Source organism: Oncorhynchus tshawytscha, linkage group LG14, assembly GCF_018296145.1.
Source record: "Oncorhynchus tshawytscha isolate Ot180627B linkage group LG14, Otsh_v2.0, whole genome shotgun sequence".
NCBI lineage: Eukaryota > Metazoa > Chordata > Actinopteri > Salmoniformes > Salmonidae > Oncorhynchus > Oncorhynchus tshawytscha.
Window position 1 is genome coordinate 35,612,842 of NC_056442.1, and position 16,982 is coordinate 35,629,823.

At 41.7% G+C, this 16,982-nt stretch overlaps 1 protein-coding gene across 1 annotated transcript in view; it reads left to right on the forward strand.

Annotated features, from left to right (window-relative positions):
- Positions 1 to 1,550: 1,550 nt before the first annotated feature.
- taok1a (TAO kinase 1a) overlaps positions 1,551 to 16,982 on the forward strand; it is a 28,051-nt gene continuing 12,619 nt past the window's right edge. The window contains exons 1-11 of the mRNA XM_024445204.2: positions 1,551 to 2,086; positions 11,594 to 11,850; positions 11,954 to 12,025; positions 13,126 to 13,227; positions 13,335 to 13,380; positions 13,480 to 13,576; positions 13,708 to 13,821; positions 13,976 to 14,067; positions 15,941 to 16,034; positions 16,158 to 16,239; positions 16,422 to 16,592. Coding sequence (XP_024300972.1) covers positions 11,719 to 11,850; positions 11,954 to 12,025; positions 13,126 to 13,227; positions 13,335 to 13,380; positions 13,480 to 13,576; positions 13,708 to 13,821; positions 13,976 to 14,067; positions 15,941 to 16,034; positions 16,158 to 16,239; positions 16,422 to 16,592 — 1,002 coding nt within the window. The 5' untranslated portion in view covers positions 1,551 to 2,086; positions 11,594 to 11,718. The remainder of the gene's footprint in view (positions 2,087 to 11,593; positions 11,851 to 11,953; positions 12,026 to 13,125; positions 13,228 to 13,334; positions 13,381 to 13,479; positions 13,577 to 13,707; positions 13,822 to 13,975; positions 14,068 to 15,940; positions 16,035 to 16,157; positions 16,240 to 16,421; positions 16,593 to 16,982) is intronic.

Genomic DNA, 16,982 nt, shown 5'->3' on the forward strand with positions numbered 1-16,982 from the left:
CATGCATGACATGGATTAAAAGGCTTCCTGTTCACTTGGATAAAGAGCCTTATTGGTCGGGCTGGCCATCTGGTTGTGAGCCAAACAAGAGCATAAGCTGCTTATCTGAAGCACCAATTGGTTCACTGTAGTTTAGAAGAGAAAGTTGTCGGCAGCTTTTTTTTTCACTGCTTCACAGTCACAATAATCATGAATTAGTCTAAGACAACAGGTTTCTTAATGTAGGATCAACTGGATTAGCCTGTAATGCAATTACAAAGCAATTCCATACTAATTTGCTATGTAATATCTAGTGTGATTACAGTGTTATTACACAAGTCCCTAATACTCCACTAGGATGTTTTTGTCTGAAATGGTACAATACATTGACTTCACAAACCTAATTTGTGAAGGCTGATGTACAAGGATGAAATAATGGGTTATAATATGGCCATATGATCATAACTCATTATAAGTTGTTGCAGACACATAAACATGATATGCCCTACACATGAGCAGCAAACCAATAAAAAGTCTAGATGACAACCCTAGATCTGTTGTCATCTGATCATACTAGTCCTGCTAATATCACTGATACAATAAGTTGGCGGTTTTCGTTTTTGTTTATATATATATTTTTGTACTTTTACCCCCTTTTCTCCCCAATTTTGTGATATTCAATTGGTACTTACAGTCTTGTCCCATTGCTGAAACTCCCCTACAGACTCGGGAGAGGCGAAGGTCGAGAGCCATGCATCCTCCTGAACATGACCCTGCCAAGCCACACTGCTTCTTGACACACTGCTCGCTTAACCCAGAAGCCAACCGCACCAATGTGTCGGAGGAAACACAGTCCAACTGGCAACCGAAGTCAGCTTGCAGGAGTCGTTAGAGCATGACGAGACAAGGAAATCCCAACCGGCCAAACCCTCCCTAACTTGGATAAACCTGGGCCAATTGTGTCACCTCATGGGTTTCCCGGTCACGGACAGCTGTGATACGGCCTGGGATCCAACCCGGGTCTGTAGTGACGCCTCAAGCACTGCGATGCAGTGCCTTAGAACGCTGTTCGACTTGGGAGGCCGCTGTTGTCCTTTTCTTCGGGGTGTTAACATAAAACAGTAGAACTCACAAATGTTCAATCTATAATAGCCTAGTTATTACCATATGCATAATTTGTTATATATTACAATAATGTATCTGTATCTGTCAGTGTCTGAAACTAAATTGTACTAATTGAACCCAACTACAGTGATGTTCATGGACATGTTTACTAAATGTATCCCTGAATCGAATCACATCATCATGGTTTTTACCCTTATCATGACTCCAATTGCATCACATTGGGGACCAGCAGTAAGCCCTCTTGCATCTCCTTGGGTTCTCTAAAGATACATCATGCTGAGCAATGTTGGGGAAACGTTGTAAAAAAAACAGTGTCCATAGATACAATTCGTTGTTGTGCTATGGTCATGCCATTTTATTTTGTCCATAATAAAATATTTAGTCTGCAGATCAGTAACTGTATTGTCACCGCCCCTTGAGGTTTTGGTAGGTTTGCTGCTCCATGCGTTTCGATCAAAGCAATGACTGTATATGCATAGGTCAGAGGGAGTTTACAGCTATAGGGCGGAACTGGCTGAATTGGAAGAGGACGGGAGAGAATCCCAACATAAACACAGAGAAATATTGAACATACTTCTACTCTCACTCAAAGAAAAGGCCTCTCTACTCTTCCGACGGTATCAAGGGTGCGGTCGCTTTCAGTTTGGGTGTTTTCGTGGTGTTCCCTGAGCTTCCCTCACATTTCCCCGCCGTATTTGTCACGGAGGGAGGTGGTGGAACGCACAGCCGCCATCTTTGGGATCTGCCTGTAGTACGGGAATCGACAATCTGGGCCCCAGTTACTCCAAGGGTGGAGATTTTAGACAACTCTACACAGCCAATCTAAAGCTACAAATCGGTTGACAACTTCGAAAAACATCAGAAATCAGTGCAAGGAAAATATAATACAGGAAAAAACAAATCCAGTACTCTTCCTGTCCAAAATTGGTTGAACCACACGACATTATCTGCTCCGCTCAAACCATCCAGGCCTGTCGGAAGGGTGAGTTTAAACTGGCTAGGAATAACTAATAATAGATAGCCTCATATGTTTTTAACGCCTTAAAATGTAAATGGTACGATGTTAAACAATGCTTGTAACGAAGCCCAAAAATGTACTAATACCTACAACATTTGTCATATCACCATGTATTGCTTGCACACCACATAAGATACTAAGTTGGCTTCCATGGCTAGCTAGTAACGTCAAGTTAGCTACCTCAAGTTCTCGGCTGCTGAGCCAGCCGTAGCATGATTTCACATCGACCACACTACTCGAACGGGGTGTAAGTAACTAGCTACCGGTAACTTCGAATTTGTTGACATTAGTAAACTAACCAACTAACTAGCTGGCTACCTAGCTCAAGTTGACTGCCTTGTTAGTAAACTAACCAACTAACTAGCTGGCTACCTAGCTCAAGTTGACTGCCTTGTCTAGTACAGTAGTAAATGTTTTGTCGATTTGATTTTGGGGAGTCAAGATCTTTGAGCTATGTCCTGGCTATAGCTAGCTAGGTACTGTTATGTGTTAGCTATGCCACTACTAGCCTTGGTTAGGCAGCTTGCCAGCGAGCAACCGATATGGTTATGTAGTCAAGGGACATTTCACAATGACGAGTTTGGCTTGAACGTGATTCGTCACGTGACACTATTGCTACTGTACTATCACATTAACTAGGGTACATATGAGGTGTATGTTGCATCTGTTTCAAAGATCAGTTGGTAAACAATAGTCTGTTTTGTTTTTATGTTATCTCTTTCTTTGATCCACACGGGGTTTGTTTACACATGCGGGGTGTTCCAGTCGTTATTCATCATTAATATGAACATAACACTTCTAAATGCATTTGAATAAGCCTACAATTTATTATTTTTAAGAATAAGACAGCATTTGGCAACAGCTTGCATTACCATCCAGCTGCTATTACCGTAGTTTAGACTATGATTGGATTTGTTAGCTATGTGACATTCATATGCCCCAAGCCATTAACGTTGGCCTAAAAGTGCTCCATAAATGATGGAAGGCAGATAAATGGGATGTCCTCCTGGCATATTGATTCATAATTGTAATTTTCCTGTTTCAGCTGTGTGTGTGTGTGTTTTGGTCAATGAAAATTAAATGAATGAAAATTAAATAAAATGGGTGCTACTTCACCTTGTGAACTGAAACGAGTAGGCTATGTGTTCATACTCATTTCATTTGTTTATGGGTGTCTATTACATAATCATTAAAACAAAGGGGCCAGGTCAATTTAGTTTTCAATTCAGGAAGTAAATTGAATATTGCTAATGGTTTTCTACTGTGACGATTTATAAATTCATGAATTGCATTTCAATTCACTACAAAAATGGTATAATGTGTAATGCAGAGAGAGACGCACATAGGCCCCATGGATGGACAATAAGGATGGCCTATGTTTTTATCCACACCTTTGCATTGTCAATACCTGAGATGATTGATTAGCCTATCACAGACCACATTACACTTACACAGATAATACAATACAGTTGTTTTCCCCTATAAGAGCTCCAAAGCAAAACCGTTGCTAGGCCTGTATAAGCTATGATAGAAGAGTCTTAATGCCCCAAAAAGTCCCAGCAGTGCCTATAGCTGAGGAAACAGGAAATGCAGTGACAGCATGCAGAGAGAGGGAATTCCATCCCTCCAGCTTTGTCCTGTCCGGCTGCATTCTTGCTGCCTCTGTGTGTGTGTGTGTGTGTGTGTGTGTGTGTGTGTGTGTGTGTGTGTGTGTGTGTGTGTGTGTGTTTGTGTGTAGGGTGTCAGTAGCACGCCGAAGTGTTTCATTAAAGGTATCAGTTACCATCGCTGTCACTACTCTCACGTGCCTCCTGCTGTTCAAAACGTCACCATCATGAGAGAGAGGCTACAACAACAAGGCTCATTCATAAACAACAATGGCAATAAAGAGCCACAGCCGCATGCCGTTAATGAGACTTTATTTCAGGGCTGTGGCTGCGTCTGTGCAGCAGGGTAGTGAGTGAGTCGTCCAGTGTTGCGGGACAAAAGATGTCTGCCTGCTGTACCTGAGAGACTGGGGTCTGGCTGTGCTGTTCCTCCCAGGCCGAGAGGGAGAGGAACAGTCTTGTGACTCTGGCGTCAGAGAGGGATGTTGCTCAGTGTGTCTGTGCAGCTGATCATCTGAGCTGGCTGGGCACTGTCAACTTTCTTCAGATAACTAGCTAGCTATCAATAATTACATAATGTTTAAGGGCCAGCAATAAATTACATGTTTATTGAGGCATACAGACAGTGACACGTTGGGTTACTGGTGAAAATAATTAGGCACTAGTCAATTTTCTGATGTTGTCGAGGAGTGGCTATGTTACTACCACATGTTGGTCTTCCTCAGGCAATGTTAGATTAGGCCTAGTAAAAAACAGTTCCGCTTTTTTATTTGAGAATTGAAAATACCCCTTAAATATGTATTTGAGTCAATTGACTGAGGAAGTGTGTGTGTATTGACCTGTACAGGTCTAACAACTAGCTAGTTTTATGTTATGGATGGTATGGTGCATCATCTTTTCCTTAGTTATCTACTGTGTTGTAATATTGCGTTTTCTTTGTGTGAGGTTATCAGCTGCAGTGCTATTTTCTTTGTCTGTGTGCATACCAAAATAGTGGAGCAAGAGGGTGTTGGGGGAGAGGCGGAGAGTCACTGTCTATCAGCCTGGACACAGCACACTGGCTTTCTTACAGTAGTTGCTGTTTCTATGGAAACAGGAGACTGTGATCTCTTCCTACTTCGTTCGCCAGAATGGACCGAGAGCTATAACTGGCCACTCTCCAGAGCTCAGCCTTACATCACTGGCCAGTGTGCCCATCCCTCGCTCCTATTATTAGGCTCTCCTGTGACATCCAGGGACGCTCAGAGGGCCGTGATCCTAGAGTAATGGGCATACTAGTTTCTTTCTCATTGTCTGCCTAAAGCAGTCCGTGGTAGAGGTCGACCGATTAATCGGAATGGCCGATTAACTAGGGCCGATTTCAAGTTTTCATAACAATCAGTAATCTGTATTTTTGGACACCGATTTGCAGATTTTTTTTGTATATGTGTATATATATATATATATATACACACACACAGTGAGGCAAAAAATGTAGTCAGCCACCAATTGTGCAAGTTCTCCCACTTAAAAAGATGAGAGAGGCCTGTAATTTTCATCATAGGTACACTTTAACTATGACAGACAAAATGAGAAAAGAAAATCACATTGTAGGATTTTTAATGAATTTATTTGCAAATTATGGTGGAAAATAAGTATTTTTTTTGCCCCACTGTATATATTTTACACCTTTATTTAACTAGGCAAGTCAGTTAAGAACACATTCTTATTTTCAATGACGGCCTAGGAATGGTGGGTTAACTGCCTTGTTCGGGGGCAGAACGACAGATTTTTACCTTGTCGGCTCGGGGATTTGTCTTTGCAACCTTCTGGTTACTAGTCGAATGCTCTAACCACCGGCCTTACATGGCTTACACTACCTGTTACGCGAGGGCAGCAAGTTTCCAAGGTAAGTTGCTAGCTAGCATTAAACTTATCTTACAAAAAACAATCAATCTTAACATAATCACTAGTTAACTACACATGGTTGATGATATTACTAGTTTATCTAGCGTGTCCTGCGTCGCATATAATCGATGCGGTGCCTGTTCATTTCTCATTGAATCACAGCCTACTTCGACAAACAGGTGATGATTTAACAAGCGCATTTGCAAAAAAAGCACTGTCGTTGCACCAATGTACCTAATCATAAACATCAATGGCTTTCTTTAAAATCAATACACAAGTATATATTTTTAAACCTGCATATCTAGTTAATATTGCCTGCTAACATAAATTTCTTATAACTAGGGCAATTGTGTCACTTCTCTTGCGTTCCGTGCAAGCAGTCAGGGTATATGCAGCAGTCAGGGTATATGCAGCAGTCAGGGTATATGCAGCAGTCAGGGTATATGCTGCAGTCTGGGTATATGCTGCAGTCTGGGTATATGCAGCAGTCTGGGTATATGCAGCAGTCTGGGTATATGCAGCAGTCTGGGTATATGCAGCAGTCTGGGTATATGCAGCAGTCAGGGTATATGCAGCAGTTTGGGCCGCCTGGCTCATTGCGAACTGTGTGAAGTCCATTTATTCCTAACAAAGGCCGTAATTAATTGAAGACTCATGTTAAAAGGAACCACCAGCTTTCATATGTTCTGAGCAAGGAACTTAAACGTTAGCTTTTTTTTTACATGGCACATATTGCACTTTTACTTTCTTCTCCAACACTTTGTTTTTGCATTATTTAAACCAAATTGAACGTTTCATTATTTAGTTGAGGCTAAATTGATTTTATTTATGTATTATATTAAGTTAAAATAAGTGTTCATTCAGTATTGTTGTAATTGTCATTATTACAAATAAAAGTTAAAAAATGTCAGATTAATCGGTATCAGCTTTTTTGGTCCTCCAATAATCGGCATCGGCGTTGAAAAATCATAATCGGTTGACCTCTAGTCCGTGGCGTGCATCATATCTGAGGGAGAGAGCACTGGACTGAGTGAAAAAGTTGACAGCACAGCACTGGTGTTTTTTCTTCTTCAATCCATTAATGACACAACTGAATTCTTACACATGATGAAACCCTTGAGACACACTGCACACAACTCTTGTTTCCGCGTGTCTTGGTTCAACTCTACTTCGGGTGTGGTCTGCCACTCTGCACTTCCTCTACCTCATACTCAGCATGATACCTTGCTGTTCTGGTGGGAACAAAGTAAGGAGAAAAAGAATGACATTAACCACGTTTCCATCACAGTTTTTATGCGAGTAAAGTCATACTGTATACATTGTTTTTAATGATAGCTGTCATGGAAACTGGAAGTTTCAGTACAATTTTACATATGCAGACGGATAATTTGTTCTTTTGACATGGTGGGATCGGTTTGTGTTGGTAAAATTGATTATGCGAGAAATGGCGGTGGAAACGCCTTTTATGCGCAAATATTGATATAATAACCATCATATCCAAGTTAACTTGGAGTCACACGATGATATGGTGTGTGGGCCTCCCACAACGACCCGGAAAAGCATGCAGTTTATTAAGCTACAGACTGTAACAGTGAGTGGGTAAAATCACCCCCCAAAAAGTCATATCACCCCCCAAAAGTCATATTACAACCTATGTGTTGTGATAATTGCGTTGTTTGCTCTATAACCAGTGGCAGAGTAAATTCAACCACACCTTTGTTTTATCACAAAACCGGATAGTAACCTCTGTCCAGTTAAGTCCACAATGCATATTGCATGTACAGTAACAGACTGTTACATGACCTACAGCATTGTCAAGGAAGTTAATGTTTCCAACATTTTTGGACCACTAAGAGTTGCCGCAAGTCGCAAAGAAAACACTATTCCAGAACCATTTCAACTTCAACATTTCAACATCATCAAATCACCTATGCTTCGTCTAATACAGTGACAATTAAATATACCAAAAATGATTTAGTCCAATCAACGTAAGCTAAATATGATGTGGCTGTCCATGGTTAGGATATCTGTGTGTGTGCAAGTAGAAAAACATGTGGACTCGCCCTACTTTTTGTTGTTGTTTTTAACCATTATTTAACTAGGCAAGTCAGTTAAGAACAAATTCTTATTTTCAGTGACGGCCTATTTTCAATGTCAGTGTTCACTGTGCAATTGCTTGTGTTAGAAGTGCAAAAATGACCAAAGCCAAACCCCGTTATATTTTTAAAAGACATTTTAGACAGTTTGATGAGCAAGCGCTCTTACGTGATCTGTACCATAATATTGACAGAGTAAGTCTGATTCCTGATGTTGACACTGCCTGGAAATATTTTCAAATGAAATTTGTGTCCATTTGTGATAAGCCTGCCCCTGTGAAGAAATCTAGAATCAGTGGAAGGGACACTCCCTGGTTTTCAGATAACTTGGCAGAATTCATTAGAAAGAGAAATATCTATTGGGCTCAAGCTAGACATACAAATGCTCCTGTTGACTGGGTCTCCTTCAGAGCGCTAAGAAACAAATGCACAGGATTGATCAGGAAGTCCAAATCAGATTACTATTTAAATGCAGTCACAGAGAATCTAAACAACCCTACCATGTTCTGGAAGCTAATCAAATCAGTGTCAGGTTCTTATGTATCCTCTGACCTTCCTGACCATTCTAATGAAATGAAAGAACAAGCCAATATTGTAGGGGTTTTTAATAACGGTGGTACCCAGGCCTCTAATGTAAGCTCAGTTACAGTCAACTATGATATAGGCCCTCATGTGAAGCATTTTAACTTTGAGCCTGTTTCTTATACTGAGGTCTATAAAGCACTAAAGGCAATAGACACTAAAAAGTCTGCACATCCAGACAACCTGGACTCCTACCTCTTAAAGATAGCAGCTGGTATTATTACTGAACCTGTGGCTCACATTTTCAATTTGAGTCTCTTGACCAATTCCATACCCATAATTTGGAAATCAGCTCATGTCCTCCCACTGCTAAAGGGTGGAGATCCCTCAGATGCTAATAACTATCGTCCTCCAAACTGCCTATCCTAGCCAAAGTCTATGAATCCCTAGTGAACTCAGTAAAAAAAAAACTTATACTGAGTGAGGTTCAGTCTGGCTTTAGACCGGGGCACAGCACCACAGCTGCAGCTATGGCCGTGGCAAACTATATCATTAATGCACTTGATAAAAAGCAACATTGTGCTGCTCTGTTTGTGGATTCATCAAAGGCCTTTGATTCAGTTGACCATGAATTGTTACTAGCTAGACTCAGAAACATTGGTCTCAGTGAAGGGGCAGTAAATTGGTTTAGGAATTATCATTCTGACAGAACACAATGTGTATATACTGACAATCACAAGTCTAGCTTTCTTGAGATTAATAAAGGTGTGCCCCAGGGTTCCATTTTAGCTCCAGTGTTGTTCTCATTCATTTTTATTAATGATTTGGGAAATGGGATGCAACCAGCATATATGCAGATGATAGTCATATATTCAGATATAGTCATGGTTCAGGCTGTTGAAGAGCTCCAGACTGCTTTTCAATCAACGCAGGCCTCCCTTTATAGTCTCAAACTGGTCTTGAATGTACAAAAAACTAAATTCATGACCTTTACCAGAGCTAGAACTCGGACAGAGAAGGTTAGCATGGTCACATCTGGTGGCTTATCCGTTGAAAAACTGTCATCCTACAAATACCTAGGTATTTGGTTGGATGACAAGTTGTTCTTTAAAGTTCATGTGGATAATCTTGTGACAAAGCTTAAATTGAAATTGGGTTTTATTTTTGTATTAAGGCTCGCTTCCCGCTTATGGCTAGAAAGAAGCTTGTTCAGGCCACTTTTCTCTCTGTAATTGATTATGGTGACTTGTTGTTTTTGCATGCAGCCTCCTCTGTCTTACAGAGACCGGACTCTGTTTATCATGCAGCCTCCTCTGTCTTACAGAGACCGGACTCTGTTTATCATGCAGCCTCCTCTGTCTTACAGAGACCGGACTCTGTTTATCATGCAGCCTCCTCCGTCTTACAGAGACCGGACTCTGTTTATCATCCGGACTCTGTTTATCATGCAGCCTCCTCCGTCTTACAGAGACCGGACTCTGTTTATCATCCGGACTCTGTTTATCATGCAGCCTCCTCCGTCTTACAGAGACCGGACTCTGTTTATCATGCAGACTCTGTTTATCATCCTCCTCCGTCTTACAGAGACCGGACTCTGTTTATCATCCGGACTCTGTTTATCATGCAGCCTCCTCCGTCTTACAGAGACCGGACTCTGTTTATCATCCGGACTCTGTTTATCATGCAGCCTCCTCCGTCTTACAGAGACCGGACTCTGTTTATCATGCAGCCTCCTCCGTCTTACAGAGACCGGACTCTGTTTATCATCCGGACTCTGTTTATCATGCAGCCTCCTCCGTCTTACAGAGACCGGACTCTGTTTATCATCCGGACTCTGTTTATCATGCAGCCTCCTCCGTCTTACAGAGACCGGACTCTGTTTATCATCCGGACTCTGTTTATCATGCAGCCTCCTCCGTCTTACAGAGACCGGACTCTGTTTATCATCCGGACTCTGTTTATCATGCAGCCTCCTCCGTCTTACAGAGACCGGACTCTGTTTATCATCCGGACTCTGTTTATCATGCAGCCTCCTCCGTCTTACAGAGACCGGACTCTGTTTATCATCCGGACTCTGTTTATCATGCAGCCTCCTCCGTCTTACAGAGACCGGACTCTGTTTATCATCCGGACTCTGTTTATCATGCAGCCTCCTCCGTCTTACAGAGACCAGACTCTGTTTATCATCCGGACTCTGTTTATCATGCAGCCTCCTCCGTCTTACAGAGACCAGACTCTGTTTATCATGCAGTCTCCTCCGTCTTACAGAGACCGGACTCTGTTTATCATGCATCTTTGCGCTTTATTACAAATGCCAAGTCACTCACCCACCATTGCACCTTGTACCAAATTTTAGGTTGGACCTCCCTTTATATGCCCAGAAAGATACATTTGTATTGTATTGGGTAAACTCCCTCTTTACCTCTTTAGTCTGGTCTCCTTCACCACCAGCAGTTACCATACCCGGTCTGCTAGGTGGTTGCTACTTAAAGTCCCCAGGACATTTACAGTATTAGGCAAGACTGCCTTCTCTTCTTGTGCATGGAATAATCTACAATCCATGCTTCATCTAGATATGTTAGTGCCACTGAATTCATTTAAAATATTGATGCGAGACTCTGTTACTGAGGAGTGTAAATGCTTTTTATTAGGCTGGATCATGTTGTATTGTTGTATGTTTTAATGATGTAATGTATTGATTGTTGCTGCCTTGGTCAGGTCTACCTAAAAGAGTCTCTCGGTCTCAATGGGCTTTTCCTGGTTAAATAAAGGTTAAATCTTTTATTTTTATTTTTTAACTTTCTATTTATATTTGGTACAGGAAAACTTAAGCAATAAAGTACGTTTTGTGAACACTACATCATCACACAGATTTTTATCGTCAACAAGAGCAGTGCCTCTTTAGTTATAATGGCACCATGGCCAGAACCTGACTTTGCAGGAAAGTGTTGAAAGGAGGCGTATTCCGAGTTCATGGATGCCCCATCCCCCATGTAGACTTTTCACCATTAGATAATCACATTAGAAGTCATGTTCACTCTCCCTGTCCAGGCTGTTGTATCTTCTATGTCCTGGAGAATCAATTTCACCATTCACCCCTCAATATCAGAACTTGATTGATTTTGGGTCCCATGTGGCTCAGTTAGTAGAGCATGGCGCTTGCAATGCCAGGGTTGTGGGTTTGATTCCTACGGGTCAGCAGTACAAAAAAAGTATGACAAATGTAAGCACTCACTACTGGAAATCGCTCTAAATAAGTGCGTCTGCTAAATGACTAAGATGTAAAAAATATATATATGATTCATGTGCTTGCTAAGTGCTATTGTGCTAGTTCTCACTCTCTCCTCTCCATCCCCAAGGTGTGTACACATATGAGGCCGCTGTCCTGCAGATGAGCTGTCGGTGGGGGCTGTCGCGTCGCTGTCGCATATCCAGATAATCCCTGGCCGCGGCGGTGGCAGCACTGGCACGTCCCCCCCTCAGCATGCCCAACACTAGTCGGGCGGGGAGCCTGAAGGACCCCGACGTTGCTGAGCTCTTCTTCAAGGAGGACCCCGAGAAACTGTTCTCAGACCTGCGAGAGATTGGACATGGCAGCTTCGGTGCCGTCTATTTTGTGAGTACTTGGACCCACCACTCTGTGCTCAGTAACAGAGCTGGACTTCCATTCAGAACTTTTAAGGTATAGGGCAAGGTGTTGACTTTTTGTTTTTCTTCAGGCACGAGATGTGCGGACCACTGAGGTGGTGGCCATCAAGAAGATGTCTTACAGTGGAAAACAATCCAACGAGGTAAGAGACAGATTGTGCATCAAATGCCATTGATGTTACACCAATTACCTTTCATAATTCTAGTTTTGTTAGTAAGCATCTCTCACTCAATTGCAAATATAATTTTTTTTTCTCTGAAAAATATGTAAATCAGATAATTGTGTGACAATGTCAGCACAGTGGACAAACAATATTATCTATTAATCCCATGATAATTTATTTAATCAGTGGCGTGATGAAACATGTGTTCTCCAGGAAACAATTGCATCATGTTATAAAGGTTACCCAACTTCAATGAGTTGACACAGTAGAGGCCTGTTGCTGAAGTTGTTTGCTGTCTCAATATTGGTTTACTGTGAAAAGGCTCATTAGCATGTATTCTAACAAGGCCTAATCCTTCAAGATCCTGTCCTCAGTGGGTTCGGAGCATTAGACCTACAGTTTTTGTAAGGTTTGGTCTCCAAAGGGATTTGTGTTGTGTTACTCAGCAGTTTTGAATTAAAACATCTTGCTGGAGATAAGCGTATTTGCTTAAAGTAGTGGAACTGCCATTCAGTGGCCTATTCCCTAGGGTTCAGTCTAAAAACAGTTGATAATCAGATTTGAATCTGGCAAAGTGACTGGATCGGGTAATTCATTAACCCAAAGAAGTAGAGTGGAACTCAAAGGGATGTAACTAAAGTTCCATGTAGAACACATAGTTCCAGCCTGCATCTCTGTCCGTTGCAATCTGCAGTTGCTACATCCATTTTTGGACTTATTCATGAATGATATACTTGATTCTTGAAGTATATAACTAATATAACTTATAATAAATACATAAAAAATAAATAAATGCCATATGAGCTTAGTTCAACAGTATTATCCCATCGGAACCCAAAATACAAGGTTGTTTTACTCCAGTATATGTAAACATTGTAAATGTAAGCAAACATTGTATAGCCTCAACACGCTTAAAACTATAATTGTGATATCGTGGATGGTCAGTCTATACATTCGAGTGGTTACATTTCTCCAGGCTCATCCCTCAGCTTTTTACCAAGACAAGATGCTGGGAGATTGGTCCTTTTAAAGCTTGTTATGCACACATGATGTAATTGTTCCACTCTTTTACCTTACAGAAATGGCAAGACATAATCAAGGAGGTGAAGTTTCTGCAGAGAATACAGCACCCAAACAGCATAGAGTATAAAGGATGCTATCTGCGAGAGCACACTGCCTGGGTAAGAGTGTTATCTGAATGGAAAATAATGCTATGACAACGTGGTGAATACTCTGAAACTGTACATTATTTAGCCCAGTATAACACTCTCTCTTTCTGTCTCTGTAGCTGGTGATGGAGTACTGTCTAGGCTCTGCGTCAGATGTCCTGGAAGGTAAGATGGCAGTTTTGAGATTATAAGTCTAGTTCTTCTTTGTGGTTTTCCGCATGATTTGCAGCACTTTCATTCTCTCTCTCTCTACATCCTCTGTAGTTCACAAGAAACCCTTACAAGAAATGGAAATAGCAGCGATTACCCATGGTGCTCTACAGGGGCTGGCTTACCTTCATTCCCACAACATGATTCACCGGTGAGTCCTCCTCATACCTGTATGTGTGGACGTGCTAGACTAACTTCTTTGTGCCCTAAGGGAGGGAGTGTGCCTGTGCCAGTGGAATAAAGCTGTAAGGACATCATCTCTCTCCTCTGTCTGTCTGACAGAGATATCAAGGCAGGGAACGTCTTGCTGACAGAGCCTGGCCAGGTGAAACTTGCAGATTTTGGTTCTGCCTCCATTGTCTCGCCAGCCAACTCTTTTGTGGGGACGCCATATTGGTGAGTTTCAAAATCCCAATGTACGAGAAAGAATAGATGGTGTTTGAAATATGGGGAAGAATTTAGAAATGGGGCACCATCTACAGTCTCATTCAATATTTTCCATCAAATCAAAAGCAGTGTACCAGTCATTAAAATTGGGATGTTTCCTCAGGATGGCCCCAGAGGTAATCCTGGCTATGGACGAAGGTCAGTACGATGGGAAGATCGACATCTGGTCTCTGGGAATAACCTGCATTGAATTAGGTAAACTCTCTCGTCCATGTACTCAACTCTAGACTAGCTCTCCTGTTGTTTTAATGCTCTCCTTCATTCATTCCATATCTTAAACCAATATCTGGCCAGAGAAGAATGTAGACTATTTGTTTTTCTCCTTCATACTGGTTTGAATAATACAGAGCCTTCAGAAAGTATTCAGACCCCTTGACTTTTTCCACATTTTGTTTCGTTACAGCCTTATTCTAAAATGGATTCAAAAAAGTGAAAACAGGTTATTAGAAATGTTTTCAAATGTATTAAAAATAAAACATACCTTATTTACATAATTATTCAGACCCTTTGCTATGAGACTCAATTGGGCTCAGGTGCATCCTGTTTCCATTGATCACTTGATTGGAGTCTACCCGTGGTAAATTCAATTGATTGGACATGATTTTGAAAGGCACACACCTGTCTATATAAGGTCCCACAGTTCACAGTGCATGTCAGAGCAAAAACCAAGCCAGGAATTGTCCGTAGAGATCTGTCGAGGAACAGATCTGGGAAAGAGTGTCAAAACATTTCTGCAGCATTGAAGGTCCCCAAGAACACTGTGGCTTAAGTCATTCTTAAATGGAAGAAGTTTGTAACCACCAAGACTCTTCCTAGAGCTGGCCAAACTGAGCAATCAGGGGAGAAGGGCCTTGGTCAGGAGGTGACCAAGAACCCAATGGTCACTCTGATAGAGCTCTAGAGTTCCTCTGTGGAGATGGGAGAAACTTCTAGAAGGACAACCATCTCTGAAGCATTCCACCAATCAGGCCTTTATGGTAGAGTGGCCAGAAGGAAGGCATTCCTCAGTAAAAGGCACATGATAGTCCACTTGGAGTTTGCCAAAAGGCACCTAAAAACTCTCTGATGAAACACATATTGAACTCTTTGGCCTGAATGCCAAGCGTCACGTCTGGAGGAAACTTGGCAGTATCATGCTGTGGGGATGTTTTTCAGTGGTAGGTACTGGGAGACTAGTCAGGATCGAGGGAAAGATGAATGGAGCAAAGTACAGAGAGATCCTTGATGAAAACCTGCTCCAGAGCGCTCAGGACCTCAGGCTGGGGCGACGGTTCACCTTCCAACAGGACAACAACCCTAAGCACACAGCCAATACAACGCAAGATTGGCTTCAGGACAAGTCTGAATATCCTTGACTTTAACCCGATCAAACATCTCTGGAGAGAGTGTAGTAACGCTCCCCATCCAACCTGACAGAGCTTGAGAGGATCTGCAGAGAAGTATGCAAGAAACTCCCCTATTTTTTTATTTGACCTTTATTTAATTAGGCAAGTCAGTTAAGAACAAATTCTTATTTTCAATAATGGCCTAGGAACAGTGGGTTAACTGCCTGTTCAGGGGCAGAACGACAGATTTGTACCTTGTCAGCTCGGGGATTCGAACTTGCAACCTTTCGGTTACTAGTCCAATGCTCTAACCACGCACAATACAGGTGTGCCAAGCTTGTAGCGTCATACCCAAGAAGACTTGATGCTGTAATCGCTGCCGAAGGTGCTTCAACGAAGTACTGAGTAAAGGGTCTGAATACTTATGTAAATGTTATATTTCAGTTTTTTATTTTTAATAAGTTAGCAAACATTTCTAAAAACCTGTTTTTGCGTTGTCATTATGGGGTATTGTGTGTAGATTGAGGAGGGGAAAAAACAATTGAATACATTTTAGAAAAAGGCTGTAACTTAACAAATTGTTGAAAATGTCAAGGGGTCTGAATAGTTTCTGAAGACACTGTAAATCTTTTGTCTGTCTTCCTATTACTTTAATATGACATTTATCTGTATTCCTCCTTGTTATGTTTTACTGTTAGTGGATCTTGGTAAGCTATTGTTTTCTCTAATCTCTTTGTTTCTAGCTGAGAGAAAACCTCCACTGTTCAATATGAATGCGATGAGTGCCTTATATCACATAGCGCAGAATGAAAGCCCCACACTGCAGTCAAGTGAATGGTACGTCATGTAGCTTCATCAGAGTTGACTTATTATTTAGGAGAAGGCATTTGTCCACTTTTAAAGTGTGTCATGGTGAGAACGAAACTAACTCTTCCTTCTTGTCCCCGTCTCTCAATTCAGGACGGATTACTTCCGAAACTTTGTAGATTCTTGCCTTCAGAAATTCCCCCAAGACAGGCCCAACTCGGAGGTACTGTTAAAGGTAAGATCTCTCAGATATCTTATATATGATGATCTACCAGTGCCAAAATGTATAAATACATGTCTAGCTGGCTCTGTTGACTTGATTTTGAGTGAATGTTAAATAAATAAATGAACGTGAATCATACCCACCCTCAACTCAAAAGAAAATGATTGGACCCTCTGCCTCCCTCTCTTTCTCAGCATGCGTTTGTGCAGCGCGAGCGGCCCGACTCTGTCCTGATGGACCTGATCCTGAGGACCAAGGTTGCAGTGCGGGAGCTGGACAACTTGCAGTACCGCAAGATGAAGAAGATCCTCTTCCAGGAGGCTCACAACGGCCCTGCAGCCGAGGCACAGGACGGAGACGAGGAGGTCAGTTGCCCAATCTGGCTCTGCTCTCCTGTGGACCTTAGTTTGAGATTAGCATGGTTTATACCAGAACCATTGTAGTCTTTGAAAACACCCTAAGTAGGCTAGAAATAACAATGATAATATTTAATTTGTAAATGCGCATTTCCCACACTCAATGTACATGAGGTAGAAAACAGCACACAAACAACATCCAGCAAGAAGTAAAAAAACAGACCACCACACATTACCTACTAATACAACATATAGACTTGAAGCAGATTTAGTTGTGTTTTAAACAAGGAAATAGTTTAATAGTAGTTTGTCTAAATGCACCACCAGAACCAGGCCTGGTGGGGAGGCCTGGTTCTCTCAACATTCAGTTGTTCCTGTTTATCCTCTGCTCATAACCTG